Consider the following 26,641-nt stretch of genomic DNA (forward strand, 5'->3'; position numbering starts at 1 on the left):
CACACGACTTTCCAAACTTGAGTCACTGAAGCAGGTGTCAGCCATCAGAAGCTGAGAAAGCTAGCCAGGCTTACCTTACAAGGGGGTCTGTGCCTTCACTCTGGGCGGGGATGGCAGTGACTTTAGGGGGCACCAGGGCTACCAGCCTGCTGCCTCGGTGGCTTTGGAACGAGCCCTTTGGCACATTGAAATGCAAAAGGGAAGAATTGGGTCAGACAGTTGGTTTTCTGGAGACATCTGGGGCCTCCCGCTGTGGGAGGGAGGGTGCAGGAGATGCCAAACCACAGATGTGTTTTCAAGGCCTCTGGTTCAGACCCTGGCAGCCAAGCCTTTGAGGAGGGGGAGATGGCTTGCACAGAAAGGTGGGCGGATGGTTCGAATGCCCACCTGTGACCTGCACAGAGTGGAGTTCAAGGTTGGACCCCAGTGAGGGGAGCAGAGGCTCGGAGAGCTGGGCTTATGTGGTGAGCACCCCCAAGGCTGTGCCCGCGAGGCTCTGAGCTCAAATCACAGGGACTCAGAGGTCCCCACAGGCCCTGGAGGGGACTGTGGGGCCGTCAGCGGGGGCTCTGCTCTGTCCACACGATCTTCTTCTGCTCGTCTCCGATGGCGCAGCGCACACAGCCGAGCAGTGCTTCCAGGTCACCCCAGCCTTCGGGGGCCAGGCTGCTGTATAGACAGGGTGCTTTGTCCAGCTCAGCCTCCTCCTGCCTGCCCGCCTCCAGGAGCTGCTCCTCGGATGTGCCGTGCCGCTGCAGGGCCTTCCTGCACAGGCCAGACACGGTGGGACACGCTTAGGGAGAGCCGCATGCTGGCTGCCCGGAGCAGAGCCCAGCTCGGAGTCCAGGGGACAGCGTACAGACCCCCGCTTCGAGGGGCCCAAGTGCCTCGTAGAGGACACACGAGTCAGGCCCCAGATGACTGGCACGGTGGGGGTGGGGGGCGGGCTCTGGTTTACAAGCTCGGCTGACACGTTATAAGGGGGCAACAGGATGTCTGGGTTTGTCCCCAACCGTAAACCAAGTAATGGTTTTCAGCCCCTGTCCTCACCTAGCACGAGTGGGCTGTCAGCTGCGTGTACCCCAGTGAGCACGTGCCCTTAGTCAAGTCAAGGCAGGCTCCAGGTCTCACCTCGCCGTCCCCCAGGCTGTTGCCTGGGGGAGGGCAGCAGGTCCCTTGTCCCAGAAGCTGTGGGGGAACTGCCCTGCCACGTTTCCAGGCGCTGGCGCAGGGTGAGTTCCTGGAGACGGCCCCCCGCCCCATGCCCCGGAGGCAAGTGGTGCCAGGTGTAGACCCCACCGCTGGCCCTCGGGGGCACACCTACTTGAGTTTCTTTGCTGCCCTCTCGTTGATGGGGATGTGGATGATGATGGGGAAGATCTCCATCCTGTGCAGGGCACAGATGCTGTCCAGCTGGATGTCCAGGAGGGCGTGGGTGTTCTGGAGGGGAACGTGGGAGATGGATGGGTCAAGGTCCTCGGCCTCGGAGACGACAGAGGGGGACCACACCCAGGAGGGGCGGTGGGAAGAGCAGCCAGGGATGTTCTGTGGTGGCCGGGGGCACTTGTTCTACAATCAAGAGTCTGTCCCTTTGGTTTGTCATCTGGAAAATCTAGGAACGGAGAGCCATCGGGGTTGAGGGAGCCTTTGAGAGGGGCTGGAACCCAGGGGCTCGGAAGGCTCCATCAGCCTCTGCGGGGGGGGAGGGGCGAGGGGACTGTTGGGAAGGGGGCGTCTGCTTCTGGTGCACAGCTGGGCCTGGCCCTCTTAGGTCCACATGAAACTGCATGGTTCACCGTAAGCTGCCTTTCACGTATTTGTGTGAGCCTCAAGTCACGGGGTGTTATCTCCATTTACTCGTTATTTAACAAATATTATTCAGCATTTCCTGTGTCGAGGAACCGGGCTCAGGGATGTTAAGGGGCTGGCCCAGAGTCCCACGGAGCCCAGATGGCAGAGACGGGGCTGGGTCTTTCTGCCCTCCTCCCTCTGAACGCAGAGCCAGAGACGAGCTGAGCACCAGCACCAGGGGGCCCCGGCTTGCAGGTTGGCGACCAGGGTCCCCCAGATCTCAAGGTCCTCTGGAGATGGTCCCCAAGCCCCCAGAGCAGCCCCCACCCGCCCCTTACCTTTTCTTTTTTTAAAGATTTTATTTGACAGAGAGAGAGAGCAGGACTGAGAGACAGAGAGCGTGAGTTGGGGGGAGGGGCAGAGGGAGAAGCAGGCTCCCCGCTGAGCAGGGAGCCCCATGCGGGGCTCGATCCCAGGACCCCAGGATCATGACCTGAGCCGAAGGCAGACGCTTAACCGACGGAGCCACCCGGGTGCCCCCCCTTACCTTTTCCATGAGGGACTCGACAGCCCGGCGGGTCACCCAGTAGCGGCCACCAGATGCCTCCCCCTCCTGGATGATGTCCCCTCTCTGGCTGGAGGCATCATATTCCTCCTGGCTCAAGTACTCTGAAGGTGACAGTGGACAGGGACATCACACTCCGTGAGGTCCTGAGGGAGCTCTATGCTGAACGTGCCCCCCATGGTCCCCCACCAGTTCTGGGGGACGTGCCTCCCAGGATGTCCTCTTTATAAAGCTGACCCTGCTCTTAGCACTCAAGAGGAGTCTGTGCCCCGCACACTCAACGATGCAGATAAACGAGGCCCTCCCCATCACCCCCGCCCAAGCTCCAAAAGTGCAAGTGCACACATCCAGCTTCTCACACCTAGAAATGCCTTAGAGCCCACACATAGGCGCTTCCCAGCTGGGCGCAGCTACACCCCCAGGGGACACTTGGCGATGTCTGGAGACATTTGTGGCTGTCACCACTGGGGGGGGCATGCTGTGTCTACTGGGTGGAGGCCGGGGTGCTGCTCAACGTCCTGCAGTTCCCAGGATGCCCCCACACGGGGGGAGGCAGCCCCACCCGACTGTCAGGGCCAAGGTTGAGAACCCTTGCACTGAATAAACCTGTCAAAACACACTCCGCTTGTGCTTTTCTTCCTGAATCGCCTCTGTTCTGAGTGCGCGTTCTCCTCCGTCAGACCTCCCCCCACCCCCGCCCCCATCACGGGGACTCCAGCTCACAGACAGCTCCCTCCGAGGCCTTTCCTCCCCGGCGTGCTGCACCTGCAGCGCCTCTGGCCCCCCTCTGGCCCCTGGGGCCGCAGCACACAGCACCTTTGCCCGGCCTGTGGCCCCACCAGCTCCTGCCTGCCCGTCAGAGCCCAGCTGCACCCCCCGTCTTCTCCAAAGCATCTGTCTCCCTCGCTGGGCCACTTGTGGAGCCAACGCCCAGCAGCCTGTCTGTCTCCAGGAGGCTGCCCCTCTCCAGCTCCCTGCCGGGAACCTGGCATACGGGAGGTGCCTGCTAGAGGAGCCAGACTCGCTCACCCCTGTGCCCTCTGTGAACCCCAGGGGGGTCCGGACAGAGCCCTATTCCCCCTCCGGTGGTAACCCAAGGCTTCCCGTAGCCATTGACGAGCTGATGAATGAAGACCCACAAAGCTGCTCTCCTGCTCGCCAACCTTGGAACCACCTCTCCTGCTGTGCAGACACTCAGCCCCTGTCCCCCGGGATCCAGGATTCCAGATGGCCCGCTCCTCTCCGTGACTCTCCACCAAGCAGCTCTGGGGGTGAGCAGGTGGACAGAGCCATTTGGGGGTCCTGTCCCACCTGAGTACAAACCTATCTGCCAGCAGTAACCGCACTGGATTGAATAGCATCCCCCCAGGATACGTGACCGTCTGGAACCTGGGAATGTGACCGTATTTGGAAATAGGGTCTTGGCGGATGTGGTTAGTGAAGATGAGGTCGCACTAGAGTAAGATGGACCCTGAATCCATGACTGGTTCCTTATAAGAAGACCGTGTGAAGACACAGAGAGACGGGAGGAGGCCAGGTGACAAGGAGGCAGAGACAGAAGTGACGCAGCCACAAGCCAAGGACCCCCAGGACCATCAGCACCACTGGAAGCCAGAAGAGGAAAGGAGTGACTCCCCCTGAGAGCCTCTGGGCGGGGGGCGGGGGCAGCACAGAGACACCTGGATCCCAGCCTTCTGGACTCCATCAACACGGGGCAATAGACCTCTGCTGTTGCACGCGGCCCAGGACACTCGCACGGTGACCTCCACACTGCTCTTCCGAGCGAAGGCAAGCATTCTGCCAAGGCCTTGCCCTGCCACCCGGCAGGCAGGTGGGGCTCCCAGGTGATGGCGTACCTGCTGGGCATTTCTTGAACCCTTGGAGGAGGCACAGCTTCTCGCTCAGGATCTTCCCTACCACCCTGGGCACAAAGATCACTGGCCGGGGCTGGCTGGGCCTGTGGGGGTGCACCAGGGTGTAGGGCACCAGAGTGAAGCAGCTCTCAGCCCAGAAGCACGCAGTGTAGGACTCTGTGGGGGAGAGGAGGTGTGAGCGGGCCGGGCGCCAAGCTGGGCAGTCCACCAGCCTCTCGGGCCACAGCACAGACTGTGTGTGTTTGGGGCAGTAACACAGGCTCAGCCTGCACCAGGGACACGTGTGTCGCACACCCTGTGGCTGGTGGTTCTTTGCACCCGTTGATGAGGTGGCTCTGCGTCTCTCGGGGCTCAGCTCCACGGGCCCACAGTGCGGGTAGAGAAAAGCAGTTCTCGTCCTTTCCAGCACGCTGCAAGACCACAGGCCCCAGGGTCCTCGCCCTCGCTGGACCCACAGCACCAGGCCTCCCTCCCTCCTGGTCCCTGCTCTTCTAGATTGTACTTCTGTTTTCAACAGTCATATCATGCACCCAAAACACTTGCCAAAAAGAAGAAAATTAACTCAAAACAATTCACCTCACGCTCAATCCACTCCCACTGTCTTCAATGAGGGTTTGACCTGATAGGGGTGCGTGCCACGCTGACCTCTGTCGTGACCTCACACCCACACACGTCACACAGTGGCGATCAAGAGCCCCCTCAGCCTGTGCTACCCGCCTCACCTTCCAGCTTGCTGGGCTCCCACAGGGCCCCATCGAAGGATGAGCGCAGAGGGCTGGCCTTGGTTCTGTCCACGCTGACGATGCGGACCAGCTTCTGGGGTCCCCTGGATGACTGCTGGAGGAGGGAAGAGGGACGAGCAGGTGTCCAAGCCGACAGGACCCTAGCCCATTGCAAAATCCAAGCTGGTCCCTGGACCACCAGGCTGTGCCCACTGAACAGCCAGGAGGCTCAGGCCCCATGCCAGAGGGTGGGAGCCGAAGGGAGGCAGGACAGGGTCCTCAGGCAGAGCCCCCGAGCAGGGCACTCCTGAGTGTGGCGTCCAAAGTGAGGGCAGGCTGCATAAAGCAGGAGGGAAGACTAGGGGCCCCCACAGCCTAGACCTGCCCCAATCCAGGGAAGCTGCCCTAACATCCTGCTGGGGGACAGCTGAATGTTCTATGTCGGGACATCAGAGGTTCTAGGATGGGGTGCAGATGGACAGGCAAACGGGATGACCTGGGAGGGGGACAGAGACAGCCTATGTGATGTATCTGCGCACACAGAGGAGCTTGCAGGCTGGGTGTGGTGTGCAGGCCCAGGTGAAGGCCTGGAGGGACCACTGGGGAGAGATACACCAGGTCACATCCATGGGGTCAGCAGCCTATGGGCCCTGTCCCTGGGCCCCCAGGCCAGCACCTGCCCCACTTCCAGCCCACCCCAGATGGGGCCAGGACCCTCCAGGCGGGACCCACCCCAGATGATGTGAGCCAGGAGGAGGAAGGCCAGGACAGAGAGGCAGGACCCACCGCAGCAGGGCCCTGTGTCCGGGATCCGGGTTGGCAGGTCTCACCACCTCACCTTGCGGGCGATGGTGCTTTGCTGAGCCATGTCCTGGATGAGGGCGATGAGCAGCTGCTGAGCCCTGTGCAAAGGAGACCGGCCCTGACCCAGGGGCAAGGAGGACTCAAAGAAGAAGCAGGCCCCTGCCCAGCAACCCCCGAACCCACCCCTGCAGCCCCAGGCAGCTGTCTCCACCCTGGGGGGGGGGGGCATTACAGTCCCCTGGGGCTTTTGGAAAACTGCAAAGCCTCAGCCTGCCCCCTGCAACTGCCAATGGAATTGTTCTGAGTTGGGACCCAGGTGACTCCATGGGAACCTGGGTCTGGGCCACGCTCTAGAATCTCGACAGCCAGCCTGGCGTCACTGAGAGCGATGAGGCTTCGGGGCAAGATGCCCTGCTTTGTCTACCACGGTTGTTCTAGAACACAGTTCTCAGCAGGGCTGATGGTGCTCCCAGGGAGGGCGGCCCATGGTCCCAGTTGGCCCAGGCCTGAGGGGCTCCCCAGGACACGGGACTTCCCCAGCTTTAACCAAAATAGTCCTGGACACACCAGGATGGTGGTCACCCAACCCACAGGAGACACTGGGCAATGTCCTGAGACATTTTAATTGTCTTGGGGGGCAGAGGGACTCCTGGTGTCCAGTGGGTGGATGCCGCTCACCGTCCTACAGTGCCCAGGATGGCTCCCCGTGACTGAGTGAGCTAGCCCCAAATGTCACGCTGGTCCTGAATGCTCTAGAATTGTCTAGGACCAAGGGTCATCCCTTTCCACAAAGAAACCCCATCTAAGTGGTGACATTGCAGGTGGCACACTGGGGATTCCACTTTGGGGTGTCTCATCATGCCCACCCTCTCCTCTTGGGCAGGAGGGGTCATTCACAGGAAGCCAGCCAGGCCCCCCCTGGCCGCACCCCTGGCCGCACCCCTGGCCCAACCTGGGGAGGTGTTGGAGCGCACTACCGCTGCTCACCGGGCGTAGTTGGGGATGGTGCCGTGCTCGACGCCCTTCGTGCTGTAGGGGCCCAAGCGGTGGGCGTGCCAGCAGCTGCGACCCTGGAACATGGTGTCGCTGATGTGCAGAACGTCACTGCATTGCACCCGCAGCTCCCCCTCCGCCCGTGCCTCCATGGCCAGGTTCACCCGGATGTAGAAGGAATCCCCTGAGGTAGCCACTTGGGCCTCCAGGTCCTGGACCAACTTCTTATAACCTGATCAAAGATAAGCCCGGGGCCATGATCCCACTCAGGGAAGGTTCTGGAATATGAAAGCAGGAAAGAAGGAAGGAGCCTCCCCCAGAGTCTTGGGAGCCATTCTGGTGCTGGAGCCAATGGGCAAGAGGGAGATCCCCAGCTGCCCTGCGGCCCTCTGCACTTAGGGCACAGTCTGGTTCCGGGGTGCATGAGAGGGCTGGCTTCGCACACCCAGGGGCTCAGGTCTCAGGTGGTGGCCTCATGGAGTGGGCGGGGTGCGGGAGTGTGTACCCTCCATGTTGACCTTCACAGACAGGCAGCAGAAGCCGTTGACCCTCTGGAGAAGTCCGACAGCTTGCTCCAGGGTCGTGTCCTCCAAGGTGGCCTTGAACAAGGGCTCTGTTGCCTCATAATCCACCTGAGGGCAAATCACCAGCGTCGGCCTCTTTTGACCTGGATTCTGGACTCTACAGTAGGACCCGCTCACCCTTCCCAGCCATCCACACACACCCACCAGAGCCCTTGCCACCGGCCCTGCTTCAGGACATCTTGAAGCGGCCTCCTCCAACTACACTCATTCCCATGCCGAGAATCAAGCACCCACCCTTCCCCAACACGCGGTGTGCCAAGATTACCGCTGAGGGCCAAGTTTCCACTCTTCAAGATAGATTCCACTCTAGAGCATTTCAGGTCAGGGGTTCTCAGCTTGGGACTATTGACATGTGAGGCCATTGTTCTGTGCTGTGGGGCTGGACCCAGGCCCTGCAGGACATTGGGCGGCATCCCTACCCCCCCCTTTGTTGCCCTGGTGGTGAAAGCCCACGAGCACAGGGCTCTCGCAGTCCACCCCACTCATTCGCTCAACCCTGGGTGGTTTTAAGTTTAGAAGAGTATATATTTTTATCATGAAAAAAATATTCTAGCTACTACCACAATCAGACAACAAAAAAGAAATAAAAGACATCCAGATTGTTAAGGAAGGACTAAAACTTTCATTATTTGCAGATGACATGATACCCTATATAGAAAAACTGGAAGACTCCACCAGGAAACTGCTAGAACCGATCTATGAACTCAATAATGTCACAGGATCCAAAATCAACATACAAAAATCCATTGCATTTCAATACACCAATAATGAAGCAGCAGAACGAGAAATCAAGGGAACAATCCCATTTACAATAGCACCAAAAATAATAAGATACCTAGGAATAAACCTGACCAAAGAGGGAAAAATATGTGTTCTCTGAAAACTATAAAACACTGATGAAAAATATCGAAGATGACACAAAAATATGGAAGGACATTCCAAGCGCATGGGTTGGAAGAACAAATATTGTTAAAATGTCTCTACTATCCAGAGCAAACTACACATTTAATGCAATCCCCATTCAAAATACCACCAGCATTTTTCACAGAACTAGAACAAACAATCCTAAAATTTATATAAAACAAAAGACAAATAGTCAAAGCAAACTTGAAAAAGAAAAGCAAACCTGGAGGCATCACAATTCCAGACTTCAAGTTTTATTACAAAGCTGTGGTCATCGAGACACTATGGTACTGGCACAAAAACAGACACATAGATCAATGCAACAGAAGAGAGAGCCCAGAAATGGACCCTCAACCCTATGGTCAACTAATCTTCGACAAAGCAGGAAAGAATATCCAATGAAAAAAAGACAGTCTCTTCCATAAATGGCGTTGGGAAAATTGGGGAGCTTTTTGCTATGTGCAAAAGAATGAAACCGGACCAGTTTCTTACACCATACAGAAAAACAAAATCAAAGTGGATGAAAGACCTAAATGTGAGACCTGAGACCATAAAAATCCTAGAGGAGAACACAGGCAGTAACTTCTTTGACCTCGGCCCCAGCAACTTACTAGATGCGTAGCCAGAGACGAGAGACTCAAAAGACATAAAAATAAAAAGCTTCTGCACAGTGAAAGAAACAATCAACAAAACTAAAAGCCAACCTATGGAATGAGAGAAGATATTTGCAAATGACATATCCAATAAAGGGTTAGTATCCAAAATATATAAAGAACTTATAAAACTCAACACCCAAAAAACAAATAATCCAGTTAAAAATAGGCAGAAGAAAAAAAAATGGGCAGAAGACATGAGTAGATATTTCTCCACAGAAGACATCCAGATGGCCAACAGACACATGAAAAGATGCTCAACATCACTCATCCTCAGGGAAATGCAAATGAAAACCACAATGAGATACGGCCTCACCCCTGTCAGAATAGCTAAAATCAACAACGCAAGAAACAACAGATGTTGGCGGGGATGCGGAGAAAGGGGAACCCTCCCACACTGTTGGTGGGAATGCAAGCTGGTGCAGCCACTCTGGAAAACAGTATGGAGTTTCCTCAAAAAGTTAAAAATGGAGCTACCCCATGATCCAGCAATTGCACTACTGGATATTTACCCAAAGGATACAAACATACTTATTTGAAGGGGCACCTGCACCCCAATGTTCATAGCAGCAATGTCCACAATAGCCAAACTATGGAAGGAGCCCAGATGTCCATCGACGGATGAATGGATAAAGAAGCTGTGGTTGGGGCGCCTGGGTGGCTCAGTCGTTAGGTGTCTGCCTCCGGCTCAGGTCATGATCCCAGGGTCCTGGGATCGAGCCCTGCGTCGGGCTACCTGCTCCGCGGGGAGGCCTGCTTCTCCCTCTCCCACTCCCCCTGCTTGTGTTCCCTCTCTCGCTGTCTCTCTCTCTGTCAAATAAATAAATAAAATCTTAGGGAAAAAAAAAGAAGCTGTGGTATATACACACAATGGGATATTACTCAGTCGTCAAAAAGAATGAAATCTTGCCATTTGCAACGACATGGATGCAACTGGAAGGTATTATGCTGAGTGAAATAAGTAAGTCAGAGAAAGACAATTATCATATGATCTCACTCATATGTAGAATTTAAGAAACAAAAGAAATGAGCAAAGGGGAAAAAAGAGAGACAAACCAACTCTTAACTCTAGAGAACACACTGATGGTTACAGAGGGGAGGTGGTGGGGAGACGGGGGAAACAGGTGAGGGGGATTCAGGAGTTGGGAAGAGCGGCGGGTGATTACCGAAGCGTTGAGTTACTATATTGTACACTTGAGACTAACATAACACTGTATGTTGACTAACGGGAATTAAAAACTCAAAAGTAAATAAATAATAATAAAATACATTAAGATATCAGGACGGTCTCCCCAAACATCATAAAAGTTGCTTTAACCACAACGTAGCCTGTTAATGGTGAGGGAGAAGCCGGCGGGCCCAGGGCTCCAGAGCAAAGGCGGTGCCTGCCCATGCTTCTCAGCCCTCGCCTCTGCCGCAACGTGCCCCCACCTCACCCCAAGCTCACCCCAGGCTCCTCCTGGGGGAACCAGCCTCAGGAACAGGGTGACTGTTTTCTGCTTCCAGGCCACATCAAAGTCACCTCCCCGCCCACATACTCACTTGATAACAATTAGTCAAGCGGTATATTTATGGGTTTTGCAGTTTAACGAATATTTTGCAATAAAAAAGGTTTTAAAGATGCCCCCAACGAGATGGTGAATTGTATGTGATGGCTGTGTGTTTTACTACATACACACAACGTGATCAGCACAGTGAAAGAACAGGGCTATGGCCTTTATCCAAACGTCCCGGGTCAGCACCGCTGCAGCCAGAAGCCTTCTCGGATGGCAGGTGGTCCTCTCCTGAGCTCGCGGGCTCACCCACCTGAGTTCACGAATGTCAGGGATCCAGATGGGGCGGGGCTCCCATGGGAGTCAACTGGAACGTAGCCTTTAAGTGAGTGTAACCTCAGCCCGAGAGGGAGCCTGGGCTCTCCTGACAACACGCCCTTGTCAAGTTGGACCCCACCTGGAGCAGGTCCTGGGGCGGGGGCTTGTGGGGCGGGGGCCACACTCACCATCATGATCTGGGTGCCCGGGCGCAAGGCCATCTCGTCCGCCGCCGAGCCAGGGGTGACCCGGTGAATGAAGATGCCCGTGAGGTTGCCACCAATGATGCTGATCTGCTCCAGCAACGCATCCCCCTGGAAGGCCAGCACGGTGACCTGGCTCAGGATCTTGCGGGCCAGCCTCCTCCTCACTGGGACGCTGCTGCAGGAGGGGAGGTGACAGAGCCCACGAGCCACCAGAGCAGGAGGTCAGGCCAGGCCCTGATCCCGCTGGCCCCAGCATTCTGGAATTCACACACACACACACACACACACACACACACACACACACACACACACCCTAACCATGACTTCATCCTCAGGGGGGCTGTCACCTCCCAATAGTGATGGGACACAGCCCTCACTCTGTCCTGCCACCTGCTGGCCCCGGCCCCTCCCACCGCTCACCTGGATGAGAGGGTGAGGCCCCCGGTGCAGGGCTGCAGGCTGCTCTCACACTCAGGAACGTCTGAACGGAAGTGGAGGGCTCAGCCACAGGCCAGGCCAGCCCCCGGGGCTCACCCCTCCCGACGGAGCTTTGCTTACTCGGGCAAACTCGTCCCCCCACCCCAGCCTTGGGCAGCACCCCCTGCTGGTCTGTCTCCTGCTGAGGCTGAAACTCCCTGCCTCTTCCCTTCCTCACTTCTTAGAATCTTGAGGTCATCTTCCCCAAAACAGGAGTGGGGTCTGACCTATAGTGTGTCCTTACATGATAGCTGAACGACTTGCCAACATTTTACAGGATAGGGCAGCTGGAGTTTGGATGTCTGGCTTCATTCAAAATCAAATCTAGGTGGGGGTGGGTGGGTGAAACAGGTGATGGGGATTAAGGAGTATACTTGTTGTGATGAGCACTGGGTGATTAAAATAAAAACTTAAAAAAAAATCAAATGTGGCATAACCCTGGGCCGCATTTCTGCCTGGGTCAACGGTTGCCTGCTATTTTTGCCGAGCTCACAGGCAAAACTCCGTTCATGATTACATTCAGAGTCAAATGAAAATAGTATACTCCTGATGTACTTGAGGTCAATTCCGCTAAAAGTGTATGAAACTAGGACGTTATACAGAATTGTGGCAGAAGGAAACAAAGTGGGGGCGCCTGGGTGGCTCAGTCGTTAGGCGTCTGCCTTCGGCTCGGGTTGTGGTCCCGGGGTCCTGGGATCGAGCCCCGTGTCGGGCTCCCTGCTCAGCGGGAAGCCTGCTTCTCCCTCTCCCGCTGCCCCTGCTTGGGTTCCCTCTCTCGCTGCGTCTCTCTCTGTCAAATAAATAAAATCTTTAAAAAAAAAAAAAAGGAAACAAAGAGCATCACATCCAGGATGGATATGCCCTGGGGGGACCCTCTCGGTTAACCCCGTCTCGCAGGGAGCAAGGTTTCTAGTCAAGTGACCCACTAGGAGCCTCGGACCCCACCTGCTCTAGAGGGGTGAATGTTCTGAACAGCTCAAGGTTTGTGCGCCCCCTGGTGGCCACTGGGGTGAATTCCAGACGGGGTGCTAAGCACCCGCTGCGCCCGAGGCTCACGGCTGGAGACAGGTGTGCAGGGTGGAAAAGGTGAGGAGGCTGTTTGTGTGGGGCCCATGGTTGGGAAGGAGAGGAGACAAGCCAAGTCACAAACATGAGGAATAAGCCACAGGAGATGTGGGAAGGTCTCACGTGCCACACCCGGGGGGAGAGATGTCCCCAGCAGGTGCTTTTTCCAGGGGCGGGGACTAAAGCCTGCTGCCTTCTGATGTCACCATCAGACCAGGGAGGGTTAGAGAGAACACGTGTGTCCGGAGCTATCTGAGCAGTAATGCTGAGCTGGACGGGAAGATGAACACAACTCCCTTGGCTCCAAGGTGAGAGACAGAAAGGACGCCCAGTAAACAGGGCATGGGCTTGAAGGCCCAGGTAGTCAGGATTCCCCAGAGGCCCGGGGCGGGGCAGCGGTGAGGCTCGCCTCCCCAGCCCAAGCCCTGGAGAGGTACTGGGTTGTCTCATCTGCCTCCCTGAAGACCCCTGTTCTCACTTCTCCTGCTGCTCAGCCAGCCCAGCTCAGGGGAGGGGGGTGGCTGCAGAGGCCCAGGTGGGGTGCACTCACCTGCCCCGTCTACAGTCTCATAATCCAGGTCTGCGTCACCTGCCTTCGCCCCCGGGGAGGGTCCCCGGTTCACCTGCAGGATTTCTGGGAAGCCACTGGAAAGCATGGGAGGAAGACCGCTCGGGCTGCCTCACTTGCTTCCTGCTCAGACCCAGAGCCCCTGCACCTGCGCCGCCCTCAGCCCATGTCCCAGTGAGCTGCCAGGGCCCGCGCCACCTGAACCCCATTGCCAGTCGTTACCCGAGAGACCAGGGGTCTTCCCGGAAGTCCTCTGTGGCCCGCTTATACAGGGACTGTGGACTGGGAGGCACGGGGCTGCTGGAGCGGAAGCTGTCCACCAGCTCACGGTTGGATGTGGCGTTCAGGTCAGAGCAGAGCTGAGACTGGAGGGGGACAGGGCAGAGGTGGGCACAGGCTCCCATGGGACCCCACTCGACACCTCCCCACGGCTCCACGGCATGAGGGGAAAACCATAATAAACCATGGTCCCCAGCTGTCGGGGCAGAGCCGGTGAGAAGGACATAGCACAGAGCAAGGTCACGCTAGCTGAGCGCCTACTGTGTGCCAGGAACCCTACTAGCTGCTTTCCATATCTCACGTCGCTCAGTGCGGCCGGATAAATCTACACGGTGGGTAGTATGGTCCCACTTCACATACGAAGCCACTGAGGCCCAGAGAGGCCCAGTGCCCGGCTGGTGAGGGTCACGTGCGCAGCGGGGCAGGTGTGCTGCACGGATCTGAACACAGGCCTGCGTCCGCGTCACGAGGACGTCTTCAGCACCTGCGTGCACCAGGCCCCGTCTGTCCCGCCAGGTGAGGGTGCACCGGCTTGGCCCAGGAGGGGAGGAGGCCCCCGCCGTACCTCAGGGGGGCCGGGGCAGCTGGAGTCGCTGTCATCCCGCGGGCAGAGGGCGAACATGCGCACCAGCGGCTGCTTTCCCTTCGGACAGGGCTCCCTGGCGCCGGCTTCCTGCTTAGGCTGCCAAAGACGGGCCCCGGGCTGCTCAGTTCAGGCACGTTTCCTCTTGGATGCTCTTGGGGGTTTCCAGCAAGTCCCCTCCCTCCTGTCTCCACCTCCCGCCTCCACCCTCCGGGCAACCTCCCCTCATCATGTCCCCTCCTCGGAGCATGGGACCCCCAGCACCGCAGGAGCCGACCCCCAAGGAGACAGAAAGTAACCAGCCTGGTGAATGCTATTTCATCTCTTTTAGAGATTATATGTTGTTCCTTACCGGTGACACGAGTGACACATACCACATGTATCATATTCCTAACTCCATATAGAATACTGGGGGCAAACAGAACTGACTATAGAGAAGAAAGCAAAATTCTCCCATCCTCCACACTCAGGGACAGGACAGTTGGCATCTTGCGGTCTACCTTTTTTTAATACGTATATATATATTTTTGGAACATGGTAGATGTGAGGAGGTTGAAGGAGGAAGGGCTGGGGGCTCCGCCTAGGAAGAAGAGGGTCTGCCTAGGCCTCACCGAGGTCCCTGGTGCCTCTGAAGGGTCTCACCCACCCACCGGGTGCCTGGAGCTGGAGATGCTGACAGACCATAATTGGAGGTTCTCTAATCATTTTAGCTCTTTGGGAACATAGTTCCCTTCATGCATGGAAGTCGGCTCTTGGACATCGGACTTGCAAACATCTCAGGAATGCATCATCTACAAAAGCGGGTGGCTGCCTGGCCCAATTTCATATGCTTTCTTTCTTCATCGAACACCATACGCTACAGGTGCCAGAACCTTCCACCCGGCTACCTCTTCCATGACTTGCATACGATTACCATCAAAGAAGATACAGACATAGACTCAACTTGACTTCAATGATTTGGCAACAAGGTTCACCCACGAGAGCCAGCGTGCGGCAGATACGGCTGGATCCGGTGTCCCGGCCGGGCGGCACATGGCCTGGGACCCGCCCCACGCGCGCACACAGCCGCCAGCCTCCCTGCGGGGTGGGAGGGAAGCACTCACCCCCTGCAGGGACTCGGCCTTTGGCCTGCGGAGCTGTTGGCGCAGTTCACAGACCTGGTCTGTCAGCTCAAACACTTTCCTGCGGAGGGCATCCTTCTCTGTCAGCTTCTGAGAAATCTCCATCTGGGCTGCGTCCCGGGCGGAGTAGGCCTGGGAGCCAGACAGGAAAGGAGGGAGGATGGCTCAGGGGGAGCGTGTCAGTAGGGGGCAGCAGGGGGAGAGAGAGACGGGAATCTGGAACCAGCTGCCATGGGGGGGGGGGGTGCAGGGAGCCGCGTGACCCCAGCCAGCCCAGGGTCAAACCCCAAAGGCTTCTCGAGGAGCCTCGGCCAGGCGACACATTCTGCCACCGCTCCGCCCGGGCCCTGGGGCCCTTCCCCGCCAAGGTACCTGGTCGCGCTCCTTCTGTAGCTGCAGCAGTTCGCTCTGCAGGGCGTTCACCTTCTCCTTGTAGAGGTCACAGTCTACCTTTGTCCTCTGGAACTGGAGCAGGGTCTGCTCCTTCTCTTCCCAGTACTGGCCGGGGACAAACATAGCCCGTGCAGGCCAGCAGTGCTGGGGGTCGGCGGAGGATGGGGCGGGGCAGGGGGGGCCTCGGGGACAGAGGGGTTGGTTCGGGAGGTGAGACCGGTGACCTCCTGCTCATTTCTTAGGTGCTAAATTTCAAGGTGTGTCTGCGGAGTTGCTATGCTGATTATATTTGCTTTCAGTTATCAGAACACACGTGGATGTTGCAGGTACAACCACGTTTTGTTCATTCCATGTCCCAAAAGACGTAAATAATCTCCCTCCACGCTGCCTCATTCTCCCCCCGCCCCCTTCCTCCCAATCCTCCCATATTGCCTGTCGTAACGACTAAATAAACCTCACCACCACCACCCCCCACTGGAAAGCACCCGGAGTTTTGTTGCTCATGTGTCTGGTCCTTTTCTGACCACCCACAAACCAGACGGGACCGCTAGCCGTGGGCTGTGAGTCCGTGCTCCATCAAGCTCCCACGGGGGATGAGCATTTGTGAGAGCCTGTCTTCCCCGCCCGTGCTGCCCCGCCGGGGTCACCTGCTTGCGCTGCCTCTCGGCGGCCACAGCCCGCTCCCTCAGAGAGTGGATGCGGTCCACCAGCTCCTGCTTGCTCTCCAGGGCCTCGTCCAGGTTCTGCTCCAGGATGTCCTTCTCCGCCTGGGGCAAAGAGAGGTCAGCCCGGGGACCCCGACCTCCTGAAAGGCCTGCCCCTGGGAAGTGCCCCGTCGTTCTGCCCCGAGAACAGGCAGCAGGAAATTTCGGGGCCGGGCGTGTGGATGGATTCAAGCTTATCCCTGCACACTAGGCAGGAGAAGAGGCAGGGTCAACAATCAAAATGGGAAACGTGCATTTCGCTTCTATTTCTCTGGGCTTGAGGACAGAAAGTAAAGGAAACTGAAAGTCTCTCGGGGTGGCCATCCCCCCTTGCGGGCCGGGTCAGGCCGCTCTGTCCACAAATCCACCAGCACAGTCTCCGCGGAGGACACACCAAGGGACAGGCCATTCCCTCTCTGGCCCACTGCTCAGGAAGGAGCTTCGGAACGGTGGCACCATCCAGGTGGGAGACCGGCCGCGGCAGCCCGCCCTGCACCCAGGGAATGTCTACTCATTGGGAGGAACAGCTCTATAAATAGACATTTTATTGACTGAAAGGAATCGACGAGGAGGGGCAGAAGTTTGCATAATTCCAGAAGTTGGCATCAGCCGTTCTGCGGCTTCCTTCCAGAGTGCGCCTGGGCGGGATGGCAGAATATTCTGCAGGCAGAAAATTCACCGCCCCCCCCCACCAACCTTGAATCCCGTCATTTATAATCAGCCGAATTCCCGCTAAATCAGCACCGCAGCAGCTGCTGAGCTGAGGGGGGCCTTGCTCGGCACGTCCAATAGCTGTCCATCCTGCCACGTTGGGGGCCGGCGAGGAGCAGGAAGGGAACTGTTGGGTGTCCCTGGATGGCCTCCCTGTCCTCAGCCACCCCTCTGCGGACCACCTGTGAGAACCACCTCCCCCCGCCCCCCGGCCCAGCCTGCGGGAGCCCCAGGCAGCTGCTGGGGACGGGAGCCGAACCCACCAGGCTGAAGGTCAGCGACCGGAGTTTCTCATTCTCCTCCTTCAGGCGGCTCAGCTCCTTGTCCCCGGGCTCCAGGCCGCCGGTCATCTGCAGGGACCGCTCGCGCAGTTCCCGCTCACAGGAGGAAGACATCCTGTGGCGCTGCATCTCTTGCTTCATCAGGTACAGCTGCCAGGAGGAGGCGGAGAGGAAGGGCCGAGTCAGGGCTGGTTCTCCACTAGCCCAGGGGCCCCTGCGTCCCTCACCTTTCTCCTCCAGAAGGATGCTTTTCATCCTTAGAGGGGCCCCCCCCCCGAGATTTCAAAATCCATTAAAGAGCTCTACCTAGTAAATAGTTCCAGTTCCTGGGGAGGAGAAAGGCATTTCTAGCTTTATTTTTTAGATGAGGCAAGCCATTAAATCTATGGGGTGGGGCCCAGGGAACAGAGGAAGGAGCCCGGGAAATCAGCTCTCGGACCCTCTCTCGAAACTCCGGGACCCCAGCAACTGGTGGGTGGTGAGTGGCCAGTGAGCTAGTCCTTCAGCACGCACCCTGGCTTCCCTGCCTTTCCATAATCTGCTAAGTACATTGCATAAAGGGAATCGGGATTCGTGAAAATCAGTAAGTGAGAAGAAAGGGGAAATCAGGTCAGATGGGGAGCAGAGATGCCTGGTCTATGCAGACGCACTTGCAATCCGCATGCAAATATGTGCCTCCCCGCCCCAGCGGGTTGCATGTCCAGGGCTGTGGTCCTCTGGAAGCTACCTGGCCAGGTCCTGGTGGCCTCCACCCTGCAGGATAGTGCCCGAGGAGAAACTCAGACCTGGGACCGCACCCCAGGCAGGTGTGATGCCCCGGGGTGGGGGGGCCTTCCCTAAGAGGCAACCCAGGAAGTCCGGATGTCAGGGTGGAGTTAGCATTCACTCTGAGGTCAAGAGGAGAAGGAAGAACCTTTCCACTTGGACTTTTTCCCTCCCAACGTTTCCATAGCAAATTTTCCATAAGCAATTACACAGTTCCGGCTATGGGTCACCCCGGTTAGATGTGTTATACTCCATATATTCAAAAAGTAAAATTAAATCATTGAGATCTGAATGGCGGGGGCCCTAAAACTGAAAATAAACCTAAGCAAATGAACCTAATTATATTTCAAACACTGTAGCCACAGTGATGGGAGGGAGAGGAACTGAGAGCCGGGCAGCCACAGCAGCTCATGACCTGCAAACCCTCAGCTCTGCTCAGCAGCTTTGTTCACTGGGCGCAGCTATTGTGAAAGTATTTTCCATGCCCTATAGGATTGAGCAAGTGAGCGCTGGTGTGCGTGGGAGGATTCTCACCGCAGAAGAAGGGGCACCCGAGGATGGAATGGGGGAGGCGAGGACACGCCCTGAGGATTGACCGGAATTAGAGGTGTGGGTGTGACCTCACAGTTTCTAAAATACAAGTATGTCTGTGGACATGCATTCTTGCGTGCCTAAGTGCGTATGCATATCTGTACGTGTCTGTGTACGTGTATATTTACGTGCACGTTTCCTAGTTTTGTCTGCTGAAAGGGCCAAGGAGCAAAGAGATCCCAGGAGCAGTGAGCACCCTTAGCGCCCCGATCTTGGTCTCTGCAAGAATCCAGGGCCCTTCAGGGAAATGGCTGAGCCCAGAGCTGGGGCAGGGCGGGGACGGGACGATCCCGGGAACTCTTGCGATACCAGCAAGGGAGTCTGTGCTCAGAAAATGAGGGGCCATGCCACAGGACACAGAGGAGATTCAAGGGGCTCCCCCTGGCCAAATCTGAGACAATCTGTGCAAACCCATTCAGGACAGTAATATGTTACACACCATTGGAAATGGGAACCCACGCGCCTGAGCCAACAACAGATGCACGAGCTGGGGGGATTAAAGGCTCCCCGTCATGGGCAGGATGTTGAGGGCCAACAGGTGGACCAGAGCGGTCACTGGAGATGGGGGCTCCTCATCTAGCAGCCACCAGAGTAAAGATGAGTCCAGGCAAGAATCTCCAGTGAGGCTGTCTAGGGGGGCAACGTCCACGAGCCGCAGGGTGTTTGCTAGTTCCAGAACTGCCCACCCCCAGTCTGCTTCTCAGGAACAGGGATGAAAGCAGAGGAAGCAGGCAGCACCTGAGCCAGGTGAGCGATACTAACATCCCCTGCAAGGGGCGCTGGGCCTGGCGCCATGGTGGGGCCACTGGAACCAGGCCCAGGGTCCCTGTCTGCGCAGGGTCCTGCCAAAAAGGCATAACCCCCCATCTCCTTACGAGGAGACGTGAGACAAACCCAAAACAGGGAGCGGTCTATTACAGAAAAGAGGGGGGCCTTCTATTCTTAAAAAACATCCATGCTGTGGGGCACCTGGGTGGCTCAGTCGGTTAAGCTTCCGACTCTTGATTTCAGCTCTGGTCATGATCTCAGGGTTGTAGGATTGAGCCCCATATCAGGCTTCATGCCTGGCATGGAGCCTGCTTGAGATTCTCTCTCTCCCGCTACCTTTCCCCATCCTCTCTCTGCCTCTCAAAAAAGAAAGGAAAGAAAGAAAGGAAGGAAGGAAGGAAGGAAGGAAGGAAGGAAGGAAGGAAGGAAGGAAGGAAGGAAGGAAGGAAGGAAGAAAGAAAGAAAGAAAGAAAGAAAGAAAGAAAGAAAGAAAGAAAGAAAGAAAGAAAGAGAAAAGAAAAGAAAACCCACGTATAACTTTCTGAACCTCCCTCCCGAGACTTAACTCCTAAGAGCCTTCTGTTAGCTGGAAGCCTCACTGATCCCATGAATAGCCGATTAACACATTCCGTGTGTTATATGCATTATACACTGTATTCTTAACCGTAAAGCGAGCTAGGGCAAAGAGAAGGTCCTTAAGAGAATCATAAGGAAGAAAAATTACATTTACAGTGCTGCATTTATGGAAAAAAATCTGGCTTTAAGTGGGTTCGTGCAGCTTAAGGCTTGACGATATTTTTATTTGTATTTTTTTATAAATTTGAAATGATTTCTAAATATAGTTAAGATGTAAAAACTAAAAACAAACACACCAAGCCACAGTTAAAGGCAACCAACAGATGCCAAGATGATAGGAAATGAATGTCCTCAGTATTTAAAGAACTGCTACAAATCAATCAGAAGATAGTGGCTCCCAGCAGAAAAATGAGTAAAGGTGTTTTGGGGGTCTGAGGGCCTCACTGATGACACTCTGGCCTACTGCACAGACCCAGGCCCCTCTGAGAACGATACAGGAGGGGCAGGCAGAGGCCCATGGGCCCCAGGTTACCGACATCGCCGGAGCAAGGGGGATCCCAGGTGTGTCCAAGGTGGTGGGGCCCAGGGCGGGCCTCCCCACCCACTGAGGGCACCTCCCGGGCCAGCCAGTCCTCAGGGGATTCCAGGCAGGGCGGCTCATGGCCGCAGAGGCCAGCACCGGAGGGGCCCCGGGCGGGGGCCTGGGGGGCCATCCCTCGTACCTCCTCCTGCAGGCTGCGGCAGCGCGTGGTGGCCAGCTCCCTCTCCTGCAGCGCGTTGCTGTAGTGTAGGGACAGATTGAGCATCTCGTCCTTGAGCTTCAGCACCTCGTGGAAGTGGGCACTGACCTCGCGCTTCATGCGGTGGTGGTCGGCCTCCATCTGGCCCAGGCTCTGGGCACGGGCCTCGGCCTGGCCCAGGCGCTCCTGCAGCTGCTGACAGCGCCGTAGCAAGGCTTCCTTCTGTCCCTTCTCCTGGCTCAGCTCCTCCTGCAGGCTGCTGATGGCCCCGGCCAGGCACTCGGTCAGCTTGGAAGTCTCCATGAGCCCTGCGGAGGAGGGGGGGCGGGTGAGCCACCTTGCCCTCCCTCCTTGTCCCCCAGGGGCTTTGCTTCCTCTGCTCAGACTCTCAAGCAGGAACCCCCTAATCTGTGGGTCTCCTTAAAAACTTCTGGGCTCAACCAGACTCAATATTTGGTTATATAAATAGCATGACTGGTGATTTTGCAACCAGGATTACCCCCCCGCAGCCTCCCTGTGGGACCCTGCTGTGCAGACCCAGCTCCCCCTCATTAGCTGAGGTGTGTTCAATACCAGCTCATCTCCACATCATCCTAAGAGAAACATAACAAGGAACATGAGTCCATACAGGAGCACTCTAGCTAACATAACCATGGACTATGACGCCAAACAGGCGGAAAAGTTTTCTCATCCAGTTTTGAGTGATGTTGGTCCTGCCCTTTGTAGACCAAAATCTTTCCACAGCTCCTCCAAGGAAGCCTAAAATCACTCAATTAATGAAAATGGCCTTATTTCCCATCAGGTCGGCTAGATCTCTCCTTCTCTGGCTGAGCAAAGGTGCGGAAGGCTGCCCGCTCCTCTCCTCCTCCCTTCCGGCAGGGGCCTCTCCCAGCAGAAGCCGCCCCAGGACCCGGTTGCCCCTTCCATGTAAGCCAAGGCTAGGGCCACCTCAGGAGCGTTTCTAGGGAAAGGACATACATGCCCTCTCCCTACACCTCTCAAATGTAGATTCTGTGCCCCAAGAGGAGTCTCCTGTTAGTACTGCATAGTTAGGGACAGATCTTTTCTTTTCTTTCTTTTTTTTTTTAAGATTTCATTTATTTTATTTGAGAGAGAGAGCAGGCAGGAGAGGGAGAAGCAGACTCCCCCCTGAGCAGGGAGCCCGATGCGGGACTCGATCCCAGGACCCTGGGATCAGGACCTGAGCTAAAGGCAGACGCTTAACACACTGAGCCACCCAGGCGCCCCAAGATCTTTTCTTTTAGAACCAGAGGCCACGGGTTCCTTCTTCTATCACCTGCACATGATTAGTGGGGGTCTCCTCACCCCCAGAGGGCTGGGGGGGCGGTTCAGGAGAAGCATCTGGAAGAGCATGCAGGCACTAGGACCCAGAGGCTCTGAAGAAAGCACCGGCCCCAAGACCCAGCCCTCACCACTGAAGTTGTCAAAGTCCACCTTGGGCTGCAGCCCCGTGACCTGGGTGTAGATGTCAGGGTTGTGGAACTTCAGGCTCTCCAGGAAGGCAATGGCTCCGTTCTTCCCTCGTGTCTTCAGCAGATCCAGCAAGTGCCCTTGGGGGAGAAAACCGTGTCAGCTCACAAGGCTCTGGGTGGGCTTGCCCTGGGATACACGTGTGGGGGGGGTGGAGGAAATCCTCACACATCTAGGAATCAGGAGGTGAAAGCAGTTTTCCAGAATCCCCGGGGGCAGGTGCCCTCACTGCCCTCGTGGGTCCTTTAATGCTGCTGGTCTCCAGAAGGGCCGGGCTGATCTTCCTTGAGCGACTACTATAACCCAAGTGCTAAGAGCTGGCCATACAAGACTAAGGAAGATGACCTTTGCTCTCAAGACCCCCCAGGTGTGTTGGTGGACACGTACAGACACTGTGTACAAAGCTTATGGGATGAAAGACGCAAAGGGCAATGCCCCAGGGCCCGAGTCCCAGGGAGCCCGCCACCCCAATCCCATGGCTCTCAGCCTGACTTAGTGGCTTGGATTCCTTTCTCCTATATCTGAGGTTCATAAGGAACAGGCGGAAACAGAATCATGTTAATAGCAACCACTTACTGCCTGCTTCCTCTGGCCCCGGCTTGGAGATGAGTATCTTACAAACTGTCTCATCCGATCTCCTAACAATCTGACAGCGTGAAGCTATTAGCTTCCCTGGTTTTCAGTGACTAAACATAGCTAGTCACACTGTCAGAGTCGGCTCCAAAGACATCTGGAGTGGGTTGAATTGTGGCCCCCCAAGGTACCTCCACCTGGAACCTGTCAATGGCAGCTTATCCGGAACAACGGTCTTTGCGGATGGAATTACGGTAAGGATCTCAAGATGAGATCATCCTGGATTATCCAGGGGGGCCCTGAACCCACTGAATCCAATGACAAGTGCACTCGTAAGAGACAGAAGAGCAGACAGAGAAGACCACTCGAGGACAGAGGCGGACACTGGAGGGGTGTGGCCACAAGCCGAGGGCCGCCTGGGGTCACCAGGAAGACACAGGGAAGGATGTGCCCCTTACAGCCTTCCGGGGAGTGCAGCCCTGCCCACACCTGAATCCCAAACTACGGGCGAATACGTCTCTGCCGGTCTAAGCCACCCGGTTTGTGGGCATCTGTTAGGGCAGCCCCGGGAAGGCACTAGAGTGTCCCCACGCCCCCAGGTCATTAAAGTCCTGCGCTCCCTGCCTGGCCCCGGGCTTCGCGGCACGGCCTGTGTGGAGCTGGCGTGGCAAAGAGGGGGCCTGCTGGAGCCGGCGGCATGGGGCCGGGGGTCCTCACCGACTCTCATGACGGTGTTGGTGAACCTGGGGCTGTGGAGCACCTCCTCCTCGTCCAGCTGGTCCAGCACCTTGGCCTGGCGCAGGTAGGGGGTGAGGCGGCTGGGGCAGATGCTGCGCACGATCCTGTGGCGGTGGTTCTCCAGCAGCTCCCACAGCGAGTCCTCGTCCAGCACTGTCAGTGTGGACTCTGTGCGGCTCAGCGCCGCCATGGCCGGGCGCCCCGGAGCGCTGGAAGGAGAGGGCGGCCGTGGACGGCTGGTTCCAGGCCCGCGGAGGCCTTTCCAGCCCAACCCCCTTGGCCCAGGTCACGGGCGCGGAGGAAAACGACCATCTGGACAGGATGGTGTCCGATGGCCTGGGCAGGGGCGCTGATTATCCATCCTTACCGTTGATTTCAAATCAATTCCTCTCTCCGGAGAAGAGCGAGGACACTGAATTTGCCTTTAAAGCACGGGAAAGGGGCACCTGGGTGGCTCAGTTGGTTGGGCGATTGCCTTCGGCTCGGGTCATGATCCTGGGGTCCTGGGATCGGGCCCCGCATGGGGCTCCCTGCTCGGCGGGGAGTCTGTTCTCCCTCTGCCCTCTGACCCTACCCCCCTCATGTTCTCTCTCTCATTCTCTCTCTCTCTCTCTCAAATAAATAAATAAAATCTTTAAAAAAAAAAAAAAAAGCACAGGAAACTGCCCTTGGCCCCGGGGGAGCTGATTTACAAGCTTGATCCAGAGATCCAGAACATGCATCCTCAACTGGGGTGACGTAGCCCCCAAGGGGTCGAAAATCGGTTCTTGAGCAAAAATTCTTACCCTTATATGTACAAAGCACAGCTGTGCATAAACAGACATTCAGTACACCTGGGATATTACTATCTTGCGGGAGCACAGTGAGGGAGGAAATGTCTAACAGGGCTCCTTAGGGATGAGAACGGCAGAAGGTGGAGGGACACGGCCTGGAATAAACGGGAGGGTTTGGACGGCCCACCCAGCCCCCCAGCAACCAGAGGAGGCACCCACAGGCCACGGTGAGGGGGTGGGGGGAACAGGTGGGAAGCAGGGCTGGGGGAGGGGTGTTCACACAGAAAGCACACTGCTTTTATTTGGCGTGGCCCCAGGACACTGGTCCTGAGACACTCAGGACATGTGCTAGGGAATGACACTTTGCAAAAGTGTACTAGAAAACCATTCCGAACGAAAGCCAAGGACTCCAAGTAAGGCATAAAGGCCACCACCTTTTGGCCGGCAGGGGGTGCGGATTGAAGACAGGCAGGTCTCCGAAGGGGCCCCGCTGCAGCGGGCCTGCGCAGACTCTCTGGCTGGGTCACAAGCGTGCGGTCTATCTAGGTGCAGATCATGGAGCAGCTCACCCTCAAAGTACCTGAACAGCAGCTCAGGGGCAGGGGGTGTTGACGCTGACTAACCTAAAATCCAAGACCTTCTTTTGGGAGCACCTTGGAGGGCACCCCCCACCCTCCCACCCACAGAGCACGCCCCGGACGCCCCCAGCTTTGCGATGAGCCACCTCCATAGCTGTGTCCCCGCCCTAATTCTCTCTCTTCCCTCCTGGCCCTGGCACAAGGTCATTTTTAAAACGTTTTTAAATCCTGGACTGGTTCAAGCATATTTTGGTTGTTTTTTAGAGAGAGAGAGAGGGAGAGAGAGAGAGCGGTGTGGAGCCTGACTCCGGGCTCAATCTCACGAGCCTAAGATCCTGACCTGAGCCGAAATCAAGAGTGGGACGCTTAACCGACCGAGCCACCCACACGCCCCTAGTTCAAGTCTATTTAAAAAGTCCCACAGGGGCGCCTGGGTGGCTCAGATGGTTGAGTGTCTGCCTTCGGCTCGGGTCATGATCCCAGGGTCCTGGGATCGAGCCCCGCATCGGGCTCCCTGCTTGTGGGGGAGCTTGCTTCTCCCTCTCCCTCTACTGTTCCCCCTACTTGTGCTCTCTCGTAAATAAATAAAATCTTAAAAAAAAAAGTCCCACAAATAGACAACATATCTGTGCACCCATCATGCAGACTCAACAGAAGATTCCTCATTAAGGGGAGGTATCATTAGAGCCGGCTCAGTCCTGCTGGCTGCGACCTGGCATTCTCCCTGTGCCCGGAGGTAGCTGCCAGGTCACGTCCTACCTGTGGTTTGTGTCTACAAATATACACCCGCTGTTACACGATTCTTTGTGGGAAGAGCAACTGAGCGTAAATAGTATCTTTCCTGTTGACTCTAACTTTCTGCAAACAGTATCAAGCTGGGCATGGTGCATGGTTTGGCAGATGCTTACATAAACTCCTTCCTTTTTTAACTGGTGCTGGATTCAATGATACGAACAAACCCCAGTTGACTTCTCCATGCCCCTGTGGGCCAGCGTTAGGCCGTTTCTACTTTTCCTCCATCCTGTTCGGTGCTGTGGTGGCATCCTCGGGCACCTATGGGAGCGTTCCTCTCAGACCCCTGAATTCCTGTGATTTGGTTCTTTTCCTTTGGAATAAGGAGCTGGACCAGCCGGAGTCAAATGCCTCTTGAAGAGGTCTGTGCACTAAAAACGCTGGAAAGCCAGAACAGACCAACCCCGTGTAAACTCAGAAAAATGGGAAACAGTGGTTGGAGGATCTCGTTTCCACAAATGGCCCCCCACAATCCGTATGAGGAAGCCTGGGCTACAGCGAGTGCTCACCGAGAGATGCTCACGCTCGTTTTCCCAGGAGCTCCTCGCGGTGGGTAGGGATCTGGTGTCCCCTCTGTGGCCAGTGGTGGTGCTGCCGCCGCCCGTTCCTTTCTCTGTAGGCTGTGGGGCAGGACGGGGCTGGATGGCAAAACCCCACCAAACCAGCGCCAGGATGGGCTGCCTGCTCTCTCAAGCCCCGTGACTTGCTCCAAAACTCAGTTCAGGCACCAAAGACTAATGCAAGGAGGAAAAAAAATAAGGCAAGTTCTGATCCAGGAAATAACTTGACAGATCTTTGACCTCTGTGGTTTGCTCAGTGACTATAGACACTTCCTCAGGCTTGGAAGTAGGTTCCTAGAAGGAAACCAGGTCGTGAACTGTGGTAGAGTTACCCACCATTTCATGGGCCCCTCTGGGACTGTGGTGATGGTTGCTCATATCTACGAATATACTAAAAGCCATAAATTGCACCCCTTAAATGGGTGAATTGTGTGGCACATGAATTACATTTTAATAAGGTTTTTTTTTTTTTTTTAATGGAAAGATCCCAGAGCTGCCAGTAACTGTACACTGCTTCCCTCTGGCCCCGCTCCCTGCCAGGATGCAGAGGAGGGTGGGTGGTGAGGAGGTCTCCTGGGTAGCTGGCCTGCCCCGGCCTCCCTGAGGCC

The 26,641-nt window shown here is 56.4% G+C and overlaps 1 protein-coding gene across 1 annotated transcript; it reads right to left on the minus strand.

The window, feature by feature from the left end:
• Window positions 1-557: 557 nt before the first annotated feature.
• Window positions 558-23,520, minus strand: CARD14 (caspase recruitment domain family member 14). The gene is made up of 20 exons (XM_028112878.2): window positions 23,310-23,520; window positions 21,962-22,099; window positions 20,511-20,836; window positions 17,071-17,238; window positions 16,040-16,159; window positions 15,372-15,497; window positions 14,982-15,131; window positions 13,861-13,977; window positions 13,239-13,381; window positions 12,999-13,093; window positions 11,327-11,387; window positions 10,889-11,081; window positions 7,255-7,381; window positions 6,744-6,981; window positions 5,791-5,854; window positions 4,953-5,067; window positions 4,213-4,386; window positions 2,339-2,460; window positions 1,325-1,440; window positions 558-765 (listed from the first exon to the last, which is right to left on the minus strand). Exons 1-20 carry the CDS (start codon window positions 23,518-23,520, stop codon window positions 558-560), a joined length of 3,012 nt encoding a protein of 1,003 aa, XP_027968679.2.
• Window positions 23,521-26,641: the final 3,121 nt, after the last annotated feature.

This window comes from Eumetopias jubatus, unplaced genomic scaffold, assembly GCF_037043125.1.
Source record: "Eumetopias jubatus isolate StellerSeaLion01/CBP00866 unplaced genomic scaffold, mEumJub1_p1.0 scaffold_10, whole genome shotgun sequence".
NCBI classification, from domain to species: domain Eukaryota; kingdom Metazoa; phylum Chordata; class Mammalia; order Carnivora; family Otariidae; genus Eumetopias; species Eumetopias jubatus.

Coding starts and splice junctions, on each gene's coding strand:
- CARD14 (XM_028112878.2), bottom strand. CDS start 23,520: ATGGCGGCGCTGAGCCGCACAGAGTCCACACTGACAGTGCTGGACGAG. Junction 7,382..10,888: donor CGGGCACCCAGATCATGATG/GTGAGTGTGGCC, acceptor ATTTGCCCTCAG/GTGGATTATGAGGCAACAGA. Junction 1,441..2,338: donor TCGAGTCCCTCATGGAAAAG/GTAAGGGGGGGC, acceptor GTTCCCCTCCAG/AACACCCACGCCCTCCTGGA.